A 19,130-nucleotide genomic window follows, 5' to 3' on the forward strand; every position below is an offset into this window, starting at 1 on the left:
AAAGAGGAAGACACAGAACCTTGGAAAAGGCATCGGCCCCATATGGGGAGAAGAAAAGGGAACTCCTGGGACAGTGGAGAAGGGGAATCCCAGGATGGCAGCCATGCAGGGTGGTCCCGGAGCAGAAGGACAGAGGGCACCAGGTGCTTGAAGACCGTCTCTTAGGAAAAAGGAGGGATGAGGGGAGGCAGAGAGGAAAGTAGGGAGGGGGGACCAGAATACCTGGGGGCTTAAACACACTGAGAGGAGGCTTACAGTCCATCCGAGGGTCAGACTGAATTTAAGTGTACAGCGCAGTATTCTGGCTGGGAACACAGACTCTGGAGCCAGATGGCCAGCTGGGAACCCTTACACCCCCACAGAGGACCTTTGTGACCTCTGACAAGACACTCTGCCTCTCTGGGCTTCCATTTTAGGTAAAATGAAGATAACGTTAGTGCTCACCTAAAAGGGTTGTTGTGACATTTAAATGAGCTAATAGATGTACAGCACTTAGAGCTGTGCCTGGCCTGTAGTGGGCCCCAGATACACATCAGCCGCTCATGCAATGAGGAGGATGGGGAGGAGCATGAAGATGAGAAAGATCACAACAGAGGTTATGGAGATGGTGTTGAACTCCAAGGAAGATAAAGATGTGAGCTTGGTTCATCCTATGGCTCAGCGTCATCATAGTGCAGCATTGAATACTAATGAAGCCAAATACAGGAAGGCCTCACTTAATGTTGTCAAGAGGTTCTTGGAAATTTTCACTTTAAGTGAAAAGACATATAACAAAACCAGTTTTCCCAAAGGCTAATTTATACAAAGAGAAGTTAAGTTCCTACAGCATATTTCTGGTCACAAAAACATCACCAAACTTCTAAATAAAGACCCAAAACATGTCTAGTAGTAAACATTAAAATAAATGTGAACTCTCATACATTTAAGAAAATTAATTAAACAGGGTAATTATTTACCCAATCCTTTTGATGCATCAGTGAGTGACAGTGGTCTTCTTGGTAGTGGGTTAAATTAAGGAATGAATGTGTGAATATTGTAAGGAGCACCTTCTCCCACCACAGTTCAAAAACCAGCAGTAACAGATGTGGCAGGATCACTGAGCACTTTTGTACATCATCGTTTATTGTCGTGCACTTGTATGATTATCATAGACTTTACAGACTTTTATTTGATAATTTGTATTTTCTTTTTTTATTATACTTTAAGTTCTGTATACATGTGCAGAACGTGCAGGTTTGTTACATAGGTATATACATGCAATGGTGGTTTGCTGCACCCATCAACCTGTCATCTACATTAGGTGTTTCTTCTAATGCTATCCCTCCCCTAGCCCTCCACCCCCTGACAGGCCCCAGTGTGTGATGTTCCCTTCCCTGTGTCCGTGTGTTCTCATTGTTCAACTCCCACTTATGAGTGAGAACATGCGGTGTTTGGTTTTCTGTTCCTGTGTTAGTTTGCTGAGTATGATGGCTTCCAGCTTCATCCATGTCCCTACAAAGGACATGACCTCATCCTTTTTTATGGCTGCATAGTATTCCATGGTGTATATGTACCATTTTTTCTTTATCCAGTCTGTCATTGATGGGCATTTGGGTTGGTTCCAAGTCTTTGCTATTGTGAACAGTGCTGCAGTAAACATACGTGTGCATGTATCTTTCTGGTACAATGATTTATAATCCTTTGGGTATACACCCAGTAATGGGATTGCTGGGTCAAATGGTATTTCTGGTTCTAGATCTTTGAGGAATCACCACACTGTCTTCCACAATGGTTGAACTAATTTACACTCCCACCAACAGTGTAAAAGCCTTCCTATTTCTCCACATCCTCTCCAGCATCTGTTGTTTCCTGACTTTTTAATGATCGCCATTCTAACTGGCGTGAGATGGTATCTCATTGTGGTTTTGATTTGCATTTCTCTAATGACCAGTGATGATGAGTTTTTTTTCATATGTTTGCTGGCTGCATAAATGTCTTCTTTTGAGAAGTGTGTTGATGTCCTTCACCCACTTTTTGTTGGGGTTGTTTTTTTCTTGTAAATTTAAGTTCTTTGCAGATTCTGGATATTAGCCTTTTGTCAGACGGATAGATTGCAAAAATTTTCTCCCATTCTGTAGGTTTCCTGTTCACTCTGATGATAGTTTCTTTTGCTGTGCAAAGCTCTTTAGTTAGATCCCATTTGTCTGTTTTGGCTTTTGTTGCCATTGTTTTGGTGTTTTAATCATGAAGTCTTTGCCCTTGCCTATGTCCTGAATGGCATTGCCTAGGTTTCCTTCTAGAGTTTTTATGATTTTATGTCTTACGTTTCAGTCTTTAATCCATCTTGAGTTAATTTTTGTATAAGGTATAAGAAGGGGTCCAGTTTCAGTTTTCTGCATATGGCTAGCCAGTTTTCCCAACAGCATTTATTAAATAGGGAATCCTTTCCCCAGTGCTTATTTTTGTCAGGTTTGTCAAAGATCAGATGGTTGTAGATGTGTGGCATTATTTCTGAGGCCTCTGTTCCTTCCAATGGTCTATATATCTGTTTTGGTACCAGTACCAAGCTATTTTGGTTACTGTAGCCTTATAGTATAGTTTGAAGTCAGGTAGCGTGATGCCTCCAGCTTTGTTCTTTTTGCTTAGGTTTGTCTTGGCTATACGGGCCCTTTTTTGGTTCCATATGAAACTTAAAGTAGTTTTTTCCTAATTCTGTCAAGAAAATCAATGGTAGTTTGATGAGGATAGCATTGAATCTATAAATTACTTTGGGCAGTATGGCCATCTTCACATTATTGATTCTTCCTATCCAGGAGCATGTTTTGGGGGAAACCAGCCCCCAATATTTCATGTAGGTTCTTTTCTATTTCCCTAAGTGTCAGCCGGTCTGAGAAATAAAGGGAAAGAGTACAAAAGAGAAAATTTAATGCTGGGTGTCAGGGGGAGACATCACATGTCAGCAGGTTCCATGATGCCCTCCAAGCTGCAAAACCAGCAAGTTTTTATTAGCGATTTTCAAAAGGGGAGGGAGTGCACGAATAGGGTGTGGGTCACAGAGATCACATGCTTCACAAGGTAATAAAATATCACAAGGCAAATGGAGGCAGGGCGAGATCACAGGACCAGGATGAAATTAAAATTGCTAATGAAGTTTTGGGCACACATTGTCATTGATAACATCTTATCAGGAGACAGGGTTTGAGAGCAGACAACCGGTCTGACCAAAATTTATTAGGCAGGAATTTCCTTGTCCTAATAAGCCTGGGAGCGCTACGGGAGACCGGGGCTTATTTCATCCCTTATCTACAACTGTAAAAGAGAGATATCCCCAAAGTGGCCATTTTAGAGACCTCCCCTTGGGAACGCATTCTCTTTCTCAGGAATGTTCCTTGCTGAGAAAAAGAATTCCGCAATATTTCTATTTGCTTTTGAAAGAAGAGAAATATGGCTCTGTTCCGCCCAGCTCTCAGGCAGCCAGACCTAGTGGTTATCTCCCTTGTTCCCTGAACATCGCTGTTATCCTGTTCTTCTCTCAAGATGCCCAGATTTCATATTGTTTAAACAATTTGTGCAGTTAAATGCAATCATCACAGGGTCCTGAGGTGACATTCATCCTCAGCTTACAAAGATGATGGGATTAAGAAATTAAAGTAAAGACAGGCTATAGGAAATCACAAGAGTATTGATTGGGGAAGTGGTAAGTGTCCATGAAATCTTCACAATTTATGTTCTTCTGCCATGGCTTCAGCTGGTCCCTCCATTCAGGGTCCCTGACTTCCCGCAGCAAGCATGGAATGTTTTTCCATTTGTTTGTGTCCTCTCTTTTTTCCTTGACCAGTGGTTTGTAGTTCTCCTTGAAGAGGTCCTTCACATCCCTTGTAAGCTGTATTCCTAGGTATTTTATTATCTTAGTAGCAATTGTGAGTGTGAATTCACTCATGATTTGGCTGTTTGTCTATTATTGGTGTATAGGAATGCTTGTGATTTTTGCACATTGATTTTGTATCCTGAGACTTTGCTGAAGTTGCTTATCAGCTTAAGGAGATTTTGGGCTGAGACCTGGGGTTTTCTAGATATGCAATCATGTCATCTGCAAACAGAAACAATCTGGCTTCCTCTCTTCCTATTTGAATATGCTTTGTTTGTTTCTCTTGCCTGATTGCCCTGGCCAGAACTTCCACTAGTATGTTGAATAGGAGTGGTAAGACCTCGAGGGCGTCCTTGTTTTGTGCTTGTTTTCAAAGGGAATGCTTCCAGCTTTTGCCCATTCAGTATGATATCGGCTGTGGGTTTGTCATAAATAGCTCTTATTATTTTGAGATACGGTCCATCATTACCTAGTTTATTGAGAGTTTTTAGCATGAAAGGGCATTGAATTTTATTAAAGGTCTTTTCTGCATCTATTGAGATAATCATGTGGTTTTTGTCGTTGGTTCTGTTTATGTGATGGATTACATTTATTGATTTGCATATGTTGGGATGCAGTCAACTTGATCATGGTGGATAAGCTTTTTGATGTGCTACTGGATTTTGTTTGCCAATATTTTATTGAGGATTTTCACATCGATGTTCCTCAGGGACATTGGCCTGAAATTTTCTTTTTTTGTTGTGTCTCTGCCAGTTTTTGGTATCAGGATGATGCTGGCCTCATAAAATGAGTTAGGGAGGAGTCCCTCTTTTTCTATTGTTTGGAATAGTTTCAGAAGGAATGGTAGCAGCTCCTCTTTGTACCTCTGGTAGAATTCAGCTGTGAATCCATCTGGTCCTGGGCTTTTTTTGGTTGGTAGGCTATTAATTACTATCTCAATTTCAGAACTTGTTATTGGTCTATTCAGGGATTTAACTTCTTCCTCGTTTAGTCTTGGGAGGGTGTATGTGTTCAGGAATTTATCCATTTCTTCTAGATTTTCTAGTTTATTTATGTAGAGATGTTTATAGTATTATCTGATGGTAGTTTGTATTTCTGTAGAATCAGTGATGATATCCTCTTTATCATTTTTTATTGTGTCTGTTTGATTCTTCTCTCTTTTCTTCTTTATTAGTCTGGCTAGCAGTCTATTTTGTTAATTTTTTCCAAAAAACCAGCTCCTGGATTCATTGATTTTTTTAAAGGGTTTTTCTTGTCTCTATCTCCTTCAGTTCTGCTCTGATCTTAGTTATTTCTTGTCTTCTGCGAGCTTTTGAATGTGTTTGCTCTTGCTTCTCTAGTTCTTTTAATTGTGATACTAGAGTGTTCATTTCAGGTCTTTCCCGCTTTCTCCTGTGGGCATTTAGTGCTATAAATTTCCCTCTAAACACTGCTTTATCTGTGTCCCAGATATTCTGATACATTGTGTGTCTTTGTTCTCATTGACACAAGTATCAATAGCTGAATCAATCAAGCGGAAGAAAGGATATCCGGGATTGAAGATCAACTTAATGAAATAAAGCATGAAGACAAGATTAGAGAAAAAAGAATGAAAAAGAATGAACAAAGCCTCCCAGAAATATGGGACTATGTGAAATGACCAAACCTATATTTGATTGGTGTACCTGAAGTGAAGGGGAGAATGGAACCAAGTTGGAAAATACTCTTGAGGATATTATCCAGCAGAACTTCCCCAACCTAGCAAAAGAGGCCAACATTCAAATTCAGGAAATATAGAGAATACCACAAAGATACTCCTTGAGAAGAGCAACCCCAAAAAACATAATCGTCAGATTCACCAAGGTTGAAATGAAGGAAAAAATGTTAAGGGCAGACAGAGAGAAAGGTTGGGTTACCCACAAAGGGAAGCCCATCACACTAACAGCGGATCTCTCTGCAGAAACCGTACAAGCCAGAAGAGAGTGGAGGCCAATATTCAACATTCTTAAAGAATTTTCAGCCCAGAATTTCATATCCAGCCAAACTAAGCTTCATAAACAAAGGAGAAATAGCAACCTTTACAGACAAGCAAATGCTGAGAGGTTTTGTCACCACCAGGCCTGACTTACAAGAACTCCTGAAGGAAGCACTAAATATGGAAAGGAAAAATTATTACCAGCCACTGCAAAAACATACCAAATTGTGAAGACCATAGATACTATGAAGAAACTAATGGGCTGGCATCATAATGACAGGATCAAATTCATACATAACAACATTAACCTTAAATGTAAACAGGCTGAATGCCCCAATTAAAAGACACAGACTAGCAAATTGGATAAAGAGTCAAGACCAATTGGTGTGCCGTATTCAGGAGACCCATCTCATGTGCAAAAACACACATAGGCTCAAAATAAAGGGATGGAGGAATATTTACCAAGCAAATGGAAAGTAAAGAAAAGCAGGGGTTTTTGCTATCTCTGATAAAACAGATTTTAAACCAACAAAGATCAAGAAAGACAAAGAATTACATAATGGTAAAGGGATCCATGCAACAAGAAAAGCTAACTATCCTAAATATATATGCAGCCAATACAGGAGCACCTAGATTCATAAAGCAAGTTCTTAGAGACCTACAAAGAGTCTTAGACTCCCACACAATAATAGTGGGAGACTTTAAACCCCACTGTCACTATTAGATCAACAAGACAGAAAATTAACAAGGATATTCAGAACTTGAACTCAGCTCTGGACCAAGTGGACCTAATAGACATCTACAGAGCTCTCCACCCCAAATCAACAGAATATACATTCTTCTCAGTACCTCATCGAACTTATTCTAAAATTGACCACATAATTGGTAGTAAAACACTGCTCGGCAAATGTAAAAGAACAGAAATCACAACAAACTGTCTCTCAGACCACAGTTCAATCAAATTAGAACTCAGGATAAAGAAACTAACTCAAAATCGTACAACTACATGGAAACTGAACAACCTACTCCTGAATGACTACTGGGTAAATAATGAAATTAAGGCAGAGATAAATAAGTTATTTGAAACCAGTGAGTATCCACTCATCTTCTAATGCAATTATTTCCAGGCTCACTTTTGAATCATCTTGTCCTGACTGCATCCTGACCAAGCACCAGTGTGGGTCCATAACTCAGAACCCCCACCCTCCACTGGCCCGAGGTCAGTTCCTCTGTCTTTTAGGTCTCACCAGATCCTTGTGACCCAGAAAGGTCAAAGCTAAGTATGGAAATTATGAAAAAATAATTCAGCTCTTTAGAACCAACTGTGTAACAGGCTAAATTTAGGCTTGATAGTCATTGTGGTCATTGGTGTGATTCGTTTTTTGGTTTGCATTTTTTTATTTTTTAGGAGACATGATCTTGCCCTGTCACCCAGGTCAGAGTACAGTGGTGCCATCACCACTCGCTGCAACCTCAACCTCCTGGGCTCAAGTGATCTTCCCAAACTTATCACAGGGTTCTATCCTGGTTTTGCTCATTTCCCGCCTCAGACTCCTGAGTAGCTGGGGCAACAGGTGTACACCACCACACCCAGCTAATTTTTAAACTTTTATTTGATAGAGACGGGGTACCACTGCATTGCCCAGCCTGGTTTCAAACTTCTGCCTTCAAATGATCCTCCCACCTCAGCCTCCCAAAGTGCTGGCATTACAGGTGTGAACCACCATGCCCAGCCTTGATTTGTGTATTTTTAAGATCTTTTAAAGCTTACATAGTAAAGTTGGCATGATTTTGTTGAAATATGTCAAATTTGAGTGTGTGTGTAATCAATATTTAAATGTATTAGAACATATTATTTTAGGCCGGGCTTGGTGGCTCATGCCTGTAATCCCAACACTTTGGGAGGCTGAAGCAGGTGGATCACCTAAGGTCACGGGTTCAAGACCAGCCTGACCAACATGGTGAAACCCCAACTCTACTAAAAATACAAAAACTAGCCGGGCGTGGTGGCAGATACCTGTAATCCCAGCTACTCTGGAGGCTGAGGCAGGAGAATCACTTGAACCCAGGAGGCGGAGGTTGCAGTAAGCCAAGATCGCGCCATTGCACTCCAGCCTGGGCAACAAGAGTGAAACTCCGTCTCAAAAAAAAAAAAAAAAAAAAACTTTACAAATTACATTCCAATGTATTATTATTTAATATTATCTAAAGATTTATAAATGTTTGTTAGATTTATAGTTGTAAAAGCTTATCATTAAGCCAAGTACAAATAGTTCTTAAGTTAAAAAAAAAACTGGTCCTTCAGAGCTGAAAGATGCCTTGATAAAGAAACCTTGATAAAGAAAAAAGTCATGATGAGGCCCAGGGCTGCTCTTTGCTGTGGGAAGCCACTGGAGGGTTTAAGCAGGCAAGTGAAATAAATCTTTTTTAAAAAAAGATTAGTGGGAGTCAAGAGTTGAAGCTGTGTAATCTTGGGGCCTCCTTCCCCTCTGAACTCGATTCACTCATTCACTGATTCAACAAACACATGTCCAGTGGCTCTTTGTGGCTCTGGCAGTGTCCTGGGGACTGTGAGGTAATCACAAATAGTGACCAGAACTCCAAATACCAGAGATGAATCCAACACCGGGACGGCAATTCATTAGAAAGTGTAAAGTCCTATGGAACTATTACTTCTGGTTTGGAGAACCAGGAGCAATTCCATAGTTAAGGAGGAACCTGTTTCCTCCTTAACTCGGAATGACGTTCCAGTAATGAGCTGAGGTCCAGGAACAAAGAGGTCAAGTATTTTCCAGGCAGGGCCTGTGGTCCCAGAGCCATTAATGTGTCTTTCATTGTAATCATTCATTGCCAATTCATTTTGACTGTTGTTGCTTTAGCGCCTATAAAGTGGGTCAGTACCAATTAAAGCTAATTTATAATGATAAATCTATAAGACAGAAAGGCAACTCTTTGCTAATGTATTTGCCAGAATGTGATACCCCAGGAAAGTTTTAATTTGCTGTCACCGCAGTTATCACTTTTACATGAATATTAATGATATGCATTATAAGAAAAATGTGGCATATTGGGTTTCTGGAAAAGGTTGACTTTTATCTGTATGTCACTATTTTATGTTTATGACTACAAAGAATGAGAACTCTGTAGGCAGTAAAACAGAGTTGGGCCATCTCCACAGAGTAAGGAGTCAGCAAAGGGAAGTGCGGGCAGAGGTTCGAGGAGGGTGGGCAAGACTGGAAATCTTCTTGTGGCCAGTGAGAGAGCAAATGTGGCCGAAGCACCCGGCAAGGCCCCTGGATGGCGATGTGGGCTTGGTGTAGGCGGGTGGCCGGGAAGAGAGGGGTGTGTGTGTGTGTGTGTGTGTGTGTGTGTGTGTGTGTGTGTGCATGTGCATGCATGAGTTCCAGGCCACCTCAGTTTCTTCATGTGATTCATGAAACTGACACTGATTTTTACCTCCTTTTCCAACAACCCTCCCTGGCCATCCTGTGGTATATAATTGTCTTATATACCAAGGGTCGTACCTTGGTTTTGGTCATTTCCCCAACTGAAATGCTGAAATGAGCTCTTGAGGCCCCTCTCGGCTGCTGTCCTGCCTGCCCCAGGCTCCCACCACAGTGGTTATGAAACCATGGAGTATGAATACAGAAAACTCAACCCAAGAAAGATGAGTGGCAGCCAATTTTTATATGTGACAGCGTCAGGTTAAATTACATTTTCTTGCAGAAACCCTAACATTAGTGAACATCATTTTAAAATTGATTAATCATATCTAAGACTACGGAGAGCCTTACAAAGACAGCTCTTGTCCCTTGCCTTTGGAAAACTAGACCACAGCCACCTGGATGGCAGGGTCCCATCACTGGCTGTCATGAGGCTTAGCGCACTGCTCCCACCTGCTCACACACTGTGCACCACATGTAGTTTTGAGCAACTCCATGCATCGTGTTCATTTTCCTCTCTCTGCAGCCCATCTCCAGGGCCTTGCTTTGTCTGTCGTGTCTCTGTTCTCCCCATCATACAGGGGATATTCAATTTAAAAATGAATCAAAGGAACACAAATTTTGAAACCAAAGACCTGATGGGCCTGTTGCTAGCCAGGTGACCTGCGGCACATCCCTTACCCTCCCACACCCTAGCCTTCCCCTCTGATCAGTTGGAGAGACAAAGGCTGGTGATGTGGAGAGCATCTCTCCTAGGGCCAGGTTCATAGGCGGCACCTCAAGCCTCAATGGCAAAGACACTTCTCTGGTTAAATGCACATGTAAAACAAAATTTGCCCATTCTTAGGCAGCTAGAATTTTTTTTTTTTTTTTTTTTTTTTTTTTTTTTTGAGACGGAGTCTTGCTCTGTCACCCAGGCTGGAGTGCAGTGGCCGGATCTCAGCTCACTGCAAGCCCCGCCTCCCGGGTTCACGCCATTCTCCTGCCTCAGCCTCCCGAGTAGCTGGGACTACGGGCGCCCGCCACCTCGCCCGGCTAGTTTTTTGTATTTTTTAGTAGAGACGGGGTTTCACCGTGTTAGCCAGGATGGTCTCGATCTTCTGACCTCGTGATCCACCCGTCTCGGCCTCCCAAAGTGCTGGGATTACAGGCTTGAGCCACCGCGCCCGGCCAGGCAGCTAGAATTTTTACCAAACTAAAAAATCAAGTAAGCACAGGTAGGTTTGGGTATAAAGGCAAGTGCCATAATTTAAGGAGCTAATGGCTTAGAGCAAAAGGAGGCCAAACAAAAAACAGGCATTTTGACTGCCATGACATGTACACATTTGTACAATCTGCACATTTGTTTGTTAAAAAATAATCAGGCCTCAAAACCGTGGAACTTTCACTGGAGCATCAGCAGAAACAATTAACCATCCCAATAAAAGGGATTGCTGGGCTGACTCTCCACCCTACTGTCACACTCACCCATTGTCACAGCCAGTGGATCCTTTGTGTCCTTAAACCTTGTGTCCTTTTGAAAGGTAGATCTCTGCAGGCATTCTCCTCTAATAGAGGATTGTTTCATCAAAATTACAAATCTGATCCAACTAATTTTTAAGTACAGAGGAAGATGAATTCAGTAAGGTTGCAGGATACATTATCAATATACAAAAATCAGTAGCATGTCCATACACAAATAACAACTTAGCTGAAAAAGAAATCAACACAACAATCCCATTTATGATGGCATCAAAAAAAAGGAATAAATTTAATGAAGGAGGTGAAAGATTTGTATACTAGAAACTATAAAACATTGATGAAAGAAATTGAAGAAGACACAAATAAATGAAAAATATCCCTTGCTCATGGATCAGAAGAATTAATGTTCTTAAAATGTCCATACTACCCAAAGTGCCATATGAAATAAGTGCAATCCCTATCCGAATCCTAATGGCATTCTTCACAGAAACAGTAAAAACAATCCTAAAATTGATATGGAACCGCAAAGACTCTAAATAACCAAAGTGATCCTAAGAATGAAAAAGTTGGAGGCATCACACTTCCTGCTTTAAAATTTTATTACAGGCACGTGGGCTCCATAGCTCAGTGGTTAGAGCACTGGTCTTGTAAAATTATATTACAGGCTGGGTACAGTGGCTCACGCCTGTAATCCCAGCACTTTGGGAGGCTGAGGCGGGCGGATCACCTGAGGTCAGGAGTTTGAGACCACACTGGCCAACATAGCAAAACCCTGTCTCCACAAAAAATACAAAAATCAGCCGGGCATGGTGGCTGGTGCCTGTAATCCCAGCTACTCTAAGAGGTTGAGGCAGGAAACTCACTTGAACCTGGGAAGCAGAGGTTGCAGTGAGCCAAGATTGCACCACTGCATTCCAGCCTGGGCAATAGTGCAAGACCCCATCTCAAAATAAAAATTATATTTCAAAGCAAAGGTGATTATCAAAACAGTATGGTACTGGGATGAAATCAGCCACATAGACCAGTGGAACAGAAGAGAGAGCCACATGTATTCAACTACTGTTTGACAAGGGCACAAAGGGAACACAATGGGGAAAGGATAATCTCTGCAGTAAATCGTGCTAGGAAAACTGGGTTTCTACATACACTTGAATGAAATTGGTCCCTTATCTTACACCATACACACAAATCAACTCCACATGGATATAAGACCTGAAGCTGTAAAACTCTTAGAGAATAGGAAAAGGTGGGGAAAAAGCAACTTGACATGAGCCTTGTCAATGAATTTTTTGGTTATCACACCAGAAGTTCAATCTACAAAAACAAAAATAAATGAGACTGCATAGCTGGGCACAGGGTCTCACGCCTGTAATCTCAGCACTTTGGGACGCTGAGGCGAGTGGATCACCTGAAGTCAGGAGTTCGAGACCAGCCTGACCAACATGGAGAAACCCCGTCTCTACTAAAAAAAAAAAAAAAAGAAAGAAAGAAAACACACACACACACACAAAATTAGCCAAGTGTGGTGGTGTATGCCTGTAATTCCAGCTATTTGGGAAGCTGAGGCAGGAAAATCACTCGAACCCAGGAGGTGGAGGTTGCAGTGAGCCGAGATCATTCCATTGCACTGCAGCCTGGGCAACAAGAGTAAAACTCTGTCTCAAAAAAATAAAAATAAAAAATAAATGAGACTACAAACTAAAAAGCTGCACAGCAAAGGAAACTATCAACACAATGAAATAGCAGCCTATGGATTGGGGAAAATATTTGCAAACCATATATCTGATAAGGGGTTAACAGCCAAATTTACAAAGTATTCATACAACTCAATAGCAGAAAAACAAATAACTTGGTTTAAAAAATGGGCAAAGGACCTGGACAGACATTTTTCCAAAGAAGATATAAAAATGGACAACAGAATATGAAAAGGTGCTCATCGCTAAGCATCAAAGAAATGAAAATCAAAACCATCATGAGCTATCTCTTAAAAGACCACACCCATTCAGACAGCTCTGATCAAAAAGACAAGTAATAACAAGTATTAGCAAAATAGAGCTACCATATGACCCAGCAATCCATCTTCTGGATATATACCCAGAGAAAATGAGATCATCACCTCAGGAATATGTCTGTACTCTCATGTTCTCCCAGCATTACTCACAGTAGACAAGAATTGGAAACCACCAACGTGTCCGTCAGTGGATGAATGCACCAAGAATCTGTGTGTGTGTGTGTGTGTGTGTGTGTGTGTGTGAGACACACAATGGAATACTATTCAGCCTTACAAAAAGGAGATCCTGCTATTTGCCACAACATGGATGAGCCTGAAGGATATTATGCTAAGTGAAATAAACCAGACACAGAAAGAAAACTAGTGCATGATCTCACTTACGTGCGGGAAAAGTCAAATATACAGAGATAGGGAATAAAACAGTGGTTATGGGGTGGAGGGAGGAAATGGGGAGATGTAGCTTAGAAGTTACGAAGTAGTAGGTACGTAGGATGAACGAAGCTAGAGAGCTTTGTGGTAGTGGTGAGAAAGCTTTCCTCTGGACCCCCAAACAGGAACGTATCGGGAGGGGTGGTTGGCACATAACAGGTTTTTTCTTAGCACCATGTCCCTTTCCCTTGAGGCATCCTGGGATTTAGGGCTGGAAAGGGTGGGGTGGAGGAGAGAGGAAGAAGAGAGGGAATGTGAATGGGTGCAGGCCATAGCGTGATCTTTTCCTGCTTAGAATCCTGCATCATGAGGTAGACCTGGAGAAGGGAAGCCCCCTGAACGGGCTACGGACCACTGTGTGACTGTGGGCCAGTCACTTAACATTTTTTTACATTTCTTTTTCTATTTTTTTTTCACCCAGGCTGGAGTGCAATGGCACCATCTCGGCTCACTGCAACCTCTGCCTCCCGGGTTCAAGCGATTCTCCTCCCTCAGCCTCCCGAGTAGCTGGGATTACAGGCACTCATCCATACTCAGCTAATTTATATATTTTTTAGTAGAGACGGGGTTTCACCATGTTGGCCGGGCTGGTCTCGAACTCCTGACCTCGTGATCCACCCACCTCGGCCTCCCAAAGTGCTGGGATTACAGGCGTGAGCCACTGCACCTGGCCTAAATTTCTTAATTTTAATTTTTGTGAGTACATAGTAGGTGTATATATTTATGGAGTACATGAGCTATTTTGATACAGGTCTGCAGTGTGTAATCACATCATGTAAAATGGGGTCTTCAGCCCCTCAAGCATTTATCTTTTGTGTTACAAACAATCCAATTATACTCTTTTAGTTATTTTAACATATACAATTTATTATTGACTAAAGTCACCCTGTTGTGCTAGCAGATACTAGGTCTTACTCTATTTGTTTTGTACCCACTAACCCTCCCCACTGCCCACCCCCAGTCACTAACTTCTTTCTTTTTTTTTTTTTTTTGAGACGGAGTCTCGCTCTGTCTCCCAGGCTGGAGCGCAGTGGCATGATCTTGGCTTATTGCAAGTTCTGCCTCCCGGGTTCACACCATTCTCCTGCCTCAGCCTCCCGAGTAGCTGGGACTATAGGCACCCACCCCAGCTAATTTTTTTGTACTTTTAGTAGAGACGGGGTTTCACCATGTTAGCCAGGATGGTCTCGATCTCCTGACTTCGTGATCCACCCGCCTTGGCCTCCCAAAGTGCTGGGATTACAGGTGTGAGCCACCGTGCCCAGCCCCAGTCACTAACTTCTGAGACACCAAGATGAGCGTGGGATTCAGTGGTCTGCAAGTTCCTCCCAGTTGCAACATTCTGACCCCACAGTCCAGGGTTCCCCAGCAGAGCTTGCTAAGAGGGTGGCCTTCAGGACACCTGCCAGCCTGTCCCCAGATGCCCACTCTGGCCCCCAGTCACATTCTTTCTGTGACTCTCACACTCCAAAGACCTTTCCTGCCCCAACTGCTTATAACTATACATACACATGGTTGTTTTTTCCCCTCTCTTTTAAGGAAATACTTTATATATTTTTGTTTGTTTCAAAAATTGTGTGGAAATTAACATTTGTTGTCTTGGGATAGTGTGAGGCACGGAACAAGAACATCATTTCATTTCTTCATGATCTTCTGTCTCCTGGCGAGACACCCCGCACCTCTCCTTTGGCTTATAGGGGGGCGTTTAGACAGGACCTAGTGATCACCAACTCTACTTATGACAGGTGTTGGGTAAAAGTTTGCCATGTGAATAAATGAATGTATTCATCCTTAAGGTCCTCTCATTTTCCCCTAGAGTAGCCCAGAGCCTCATTTCAACCTGATAGCCTCAGTGCAGACTGTGATGTGCCCCGTTGAAGCCCCAGCTGGCATGCAGGGCAGTGGGCTCAAAGTAAGGGGCGAGAAGGGGGTATTAAATCTTTATACCCACTTATAAATAATTTATTAAAACTATTCCTGTATTAAGATATTTATACTTATTTTAGCCCTACCCTTTTTGCTTCTTTGCAGATGTGGTTTCTGCAATAATATATTAATACATATACGGCATTTATAATAAAAATATTCATACACATTCATACTCGGGGCGGTGCTCACGATTTTTTATTAATTGAAGCGCAGGAGTAAAACTTGGGAGAAGCAGCTAGGAGAAGCAGCTTTGCCACCTCCTGCTTTCCAGAAATGGAGGAGGAGTTCCCTAGCAAAGGCGTGGAGACGGCTGGGGATTTGTTCATTCTGCAGTGAGTGTTGAGATAGCAGCTGAAGCAGCAATTGAAAACGAATGAACGAGCTTGGGATTTATTTTCCTCTTGTGGGAAGACATGAGGAAATGGATAAAGCAGAGGACAAAGGCTGGCCCAGCAGCTTTGGTGACTTTCGTTTTAGGGTATTTCTTTCTACAGTTCCAAAATGTTTGAAAGGAGACTAACAGCAGTTGTGTTTTGGCCTCAAAAGTTTTCTGCAGGACCCCCCACGCCCTGCCAGGGACACGAATGGGTGCCAGCATCTGAGCGCCTGTGACTCGGGTCCCGCAGCCCCTACGCTGCCCACCCCAGGCCCTCTGGCTGCCGCCTGGTGCTGTGGACACCTGGTTAATAAAAGGGAAGCATTTGGGGTGCAATAAGAAAAGCTGTAGTAGAACCCCAGCATGTTCCTCAGGTTTAAAAAGGGGACTGTTCTCAAGAGAGAGCAAGGGAACAGTAGATGAGATAAACAGCTCACATAGCATTTTATTTTCTTGCCATATACTACTTTAATGCCTACCATGGGCCAGGCATTGTCCAGAGTCCTAAACACAGGAACTCAGTTATTCTTCACAATAGCCTTAGTGCGTACAGGCATTCATCATTTTACAGATGAGCAGTTCGAAGCTCAGAGAGGTAGCGGCACTTGCCTTGGCTCACAGTGCTCTGAGCCCCAGCTGCGCTCCCTCCCGGCCCCTGCAGACTCATGGAGGTGGGGGCTGGAGTGTGCTTTGCTCCTTCTTTGAGCTTAAAGCAGCTGGGGCCTGTCTGGTCCTGGAGTCTCTCTTGTGTTTTTTCCAGTAGGGATTCCCAACCCTTTTGGAATTATCTTGTTTGGTTTCACAAAAGGCCCTTCTAAAGATAATCTTATTTTATGTGGAATATGTCTATGTAATATGATTACAAAGATGGCATTGCTTACACTGCTTTGCATGTTTTCAGCTCGTACTCTATGGAAGTCCTCCTATCCCAGGTATTCTGTACACACTCATTCTCATCCTTAAATTCAACCTGCAAGGAACAGACTTGTGCCCATTTCATGAAAGAGAAAATAAAAGCCAAGCGGCTTGTCCTTCAGCTAATGAAAGCAAAGGCATGAGCCCAGGTCTGTGCAGATGTTCTCTGTTAGAGGACAAAATTAAGTATAAACAAAAGTCCATCTTGTTGCAGCCGAGGGAGATGACTAGTTTCACCCAAGGATTTGATTGTAGCTGCTGAGTGGTGTGTGTCCCACCTTGCCTGGGACAGTCCCAGCTTACACCTGTCAGCCCACACTACCTTTCCGTCTCAGAAGTGTTCCAACTTGCAGGGTGAGCTGCGTGGCCCCTGCCTGCCCTGCCTGGGGCTGGATACCACGCGCCTTCCCTGGAGACGGAGACGGTGTAGGCAGCTTCAGCCCCTCGGCCTGATCGCTTTTGATCCAGTGGAGTTTTGAAGTTTTCTGTTCTGTTGGGCTTCATTAAGCTCCCAGTTGGTCTGAGGTGCCCCACCCTCCCCCATTCTAAATGTTTCGTGGTTCTTGGTATTGAGGTTAACAAATTAGCCCAATTAGATGGATAAATTAGTCATTCTAACTTTCTGAAGTCCCGCTGGAGGAGCTTTGCGAAATAGCATTTATAGTTTTCTAACAAGCAAGTTAAAGGATGCCAGCATGTGGCATTTGTTTAAGAGTAAAATGTCTTAAACAATGCCCTACTTAAAAACAGATTTCAAGATTTGCTCCAGGACAGACCCTGAGCAACGTGGCAGAGTGGCACCCCTGTGTCGCCTGGTACAAGCGTTTCCAAACCGGCTGTCTTGATTTAGGGAGCTATGGCCAAGTACAGCGGAATTTACTGAAACCCACATTTAACTCCAAAGCTTCATGTTTGCCAAATTGTTTTTTCTGCACCACCCAAGAATTTCTAACAGACTTCAAAACAGACTGCTTTGAATTCCGTCTCAGTATTAAATGGTGAAGAGCCAGCAACTCAAAGGAGATTAAAAAGGAACCCCTCAGAAGAGCTTGGCACTGGGGGCTGGGAAGCAATGGGGGAAAAGCACACTGTCCCTTAATGGCTAATTCAGAATGCATAAGCGTTTTAACCTCCCTAGGGCTCAGGTGCTCGTGTGTATAAAAGTGACAGTAATCCCCACCTCACAGGGTTACTGGAGGATTAAATGAGATAATGCATATAATGTGCCTGAAACATAATAGGCACTCAATAAACTTCAGGTCCCTTCCTTCCTTCCTTCCTGGCTCCTTTCAACTTTTAGCCTCAGATGCCGGTGTCCCTGCTCCTGGCTCAACTGGCTCTTCAAACAATCTTATTAATGCCTATTAAAATGAAACCCAATAAAAGTGCCAATATTTGGTGTTGAAATAATTGATGTAGCAGAGTAAGCCCCTGAAGCACCCAGGCAGGCCCCTGGTACAATTTAGCCTCACACCTGGGGGATGAATTTCACAACTGTAATTGCTACCATATAATTCTTATTAATGTTGTGCTATAATTCCTATTTATTCCACGGGGCTTGTAAATGCATTAGGACTTGTCAACATATTATTTTACACTGTTTATGATCTGTAGAATTACGTCCTTCAGGGTTGTATTGTGCAAAAGCTCCAAATAAATGGCTTTGGGCCTCATTAAAAAAGAGCGAAGCGAGGCTGCCTGTTGGAGTGGTTCTCCATCCCTGCCGTCTTGCACAGAAGTCAGTAGAGTCTGTTTCAATTCCATTCTTAGCAGAGCTCTTCACCCTTAGGAATATAAGAGAATCCCTGCTTCCTGTCTGAGCTGCGTGGCTGCGATGGGCCAGCCCTAGCAGGAAGCGTGGCATGAGCTGAAGGGCAGACGCAGTGCCTGGGACTGTGTGTGTAGAGGATCGCTTCGTCTTCCAGGACGAGTCGCTGCTGGTGATTTACCCTCAGAGCTCCTGGCCTTCTGTGCCTCTTGCTCCCTAGCCTGAGGGTAACCCTCTTTTAGTTCCAAATTTCCCAGCTCAAATCTATAAAGAAAAACACCTGAAATTCATTCCTACTGGAAATGCCTAAGAAGTCCAAAACGTAACCCCGACCCTGGAGACTTTTGCATTTACTAGGCCAGTAAAGCATAAAGCTAAGGGGACAGGGTTCTGCTCATTTGGGAGTGTCAGGCACTAGTGTGGGGAGTGTGAGGAGTCTGTCATCGTTGCTTATTTTTGGTTTTGGCCCCAGAGCGAGTCTTCCCTGTGCCTTCGCAGCCACAGGCTGGGCTGCCGTAGAACCGAGTTAATGTTCTTGCTCCGCCAACTCCTAGCCACGAATTGCTGGGAAGCCCTTGCCCTGGTCTCTTAGGTGGGAACGCAGGGCTCTTGCTCCCAGGGTTGTAAGGGAATAGTCATGTTTGCAGTCACTTGGTGCCGCGAGTGCCCTCTCCTTGGGCCGTCAGCGCTGCGCTGCCACTGCCACGTCTCCTGTGCTGGGAGTGGCCGGGTGAACCTGTGGGGAGATGAGTGCTCCTGACAGTCCTTGCCCTTCTCTTGTCCCGCAGGCAGTGAGTATGACGAGGAGGAGGTGGACTATGAGGAGTCGGACAGCGATGAGTCCTGGACCACAGAGAGTGCCATCAGCTCCGAAGCCATCCTCAGCTCCATGTGCATGAATGGAGGGGAAGAGAAGCCTTTTGCCTGCCCAGTTCCTGGATGTAAAAAGAGATACAAGGTAACAGAGGTGCTGCGTGCTTGGCATAACCACATGGAA

General features: G+C 43.2%; 1 protein-coding gene across 3 annotated transcripts in view; it reads left to right on the top strand.

The window, feature by feature from the left end:
- Window positions 1–19,130, top strand: part of JAZF1 (JAZF zinc finger 1) — a 346,283-nt gene that overhangs the window by 316,787 nt on the left and 10,366 nt on the right. For all 3 annotated transcript variants that reach the window (XM_077996985.1, XM_028845920.2, XM_077996984.1), the window contains one exon: window positions 18,922–19,091. In XM_077996985.1, coding sequence (XP_077853111.1) covers window positions 18,922–19,091 — 170 coding nt within the window. The remainder of the gene's footprint in view (window positions 1–18,921; window positions 19,092–19,130) is intronic.

Source organism: Macaca mulatta, chromosome 3, assembly GCF_049350105.2.
Source record: "Macaca mulatta isolate MMU2019108-1 chromosome 3, T2T-MMU8v2.0, whole genome shotgun sequence".
In the NCBI taxonomy this organism is placed as follows: Eukaryota; Metazoa; Chordata; class Mammalia; order Primates; family Cercopithecidae; genus Macaca; species Macaca mulatta.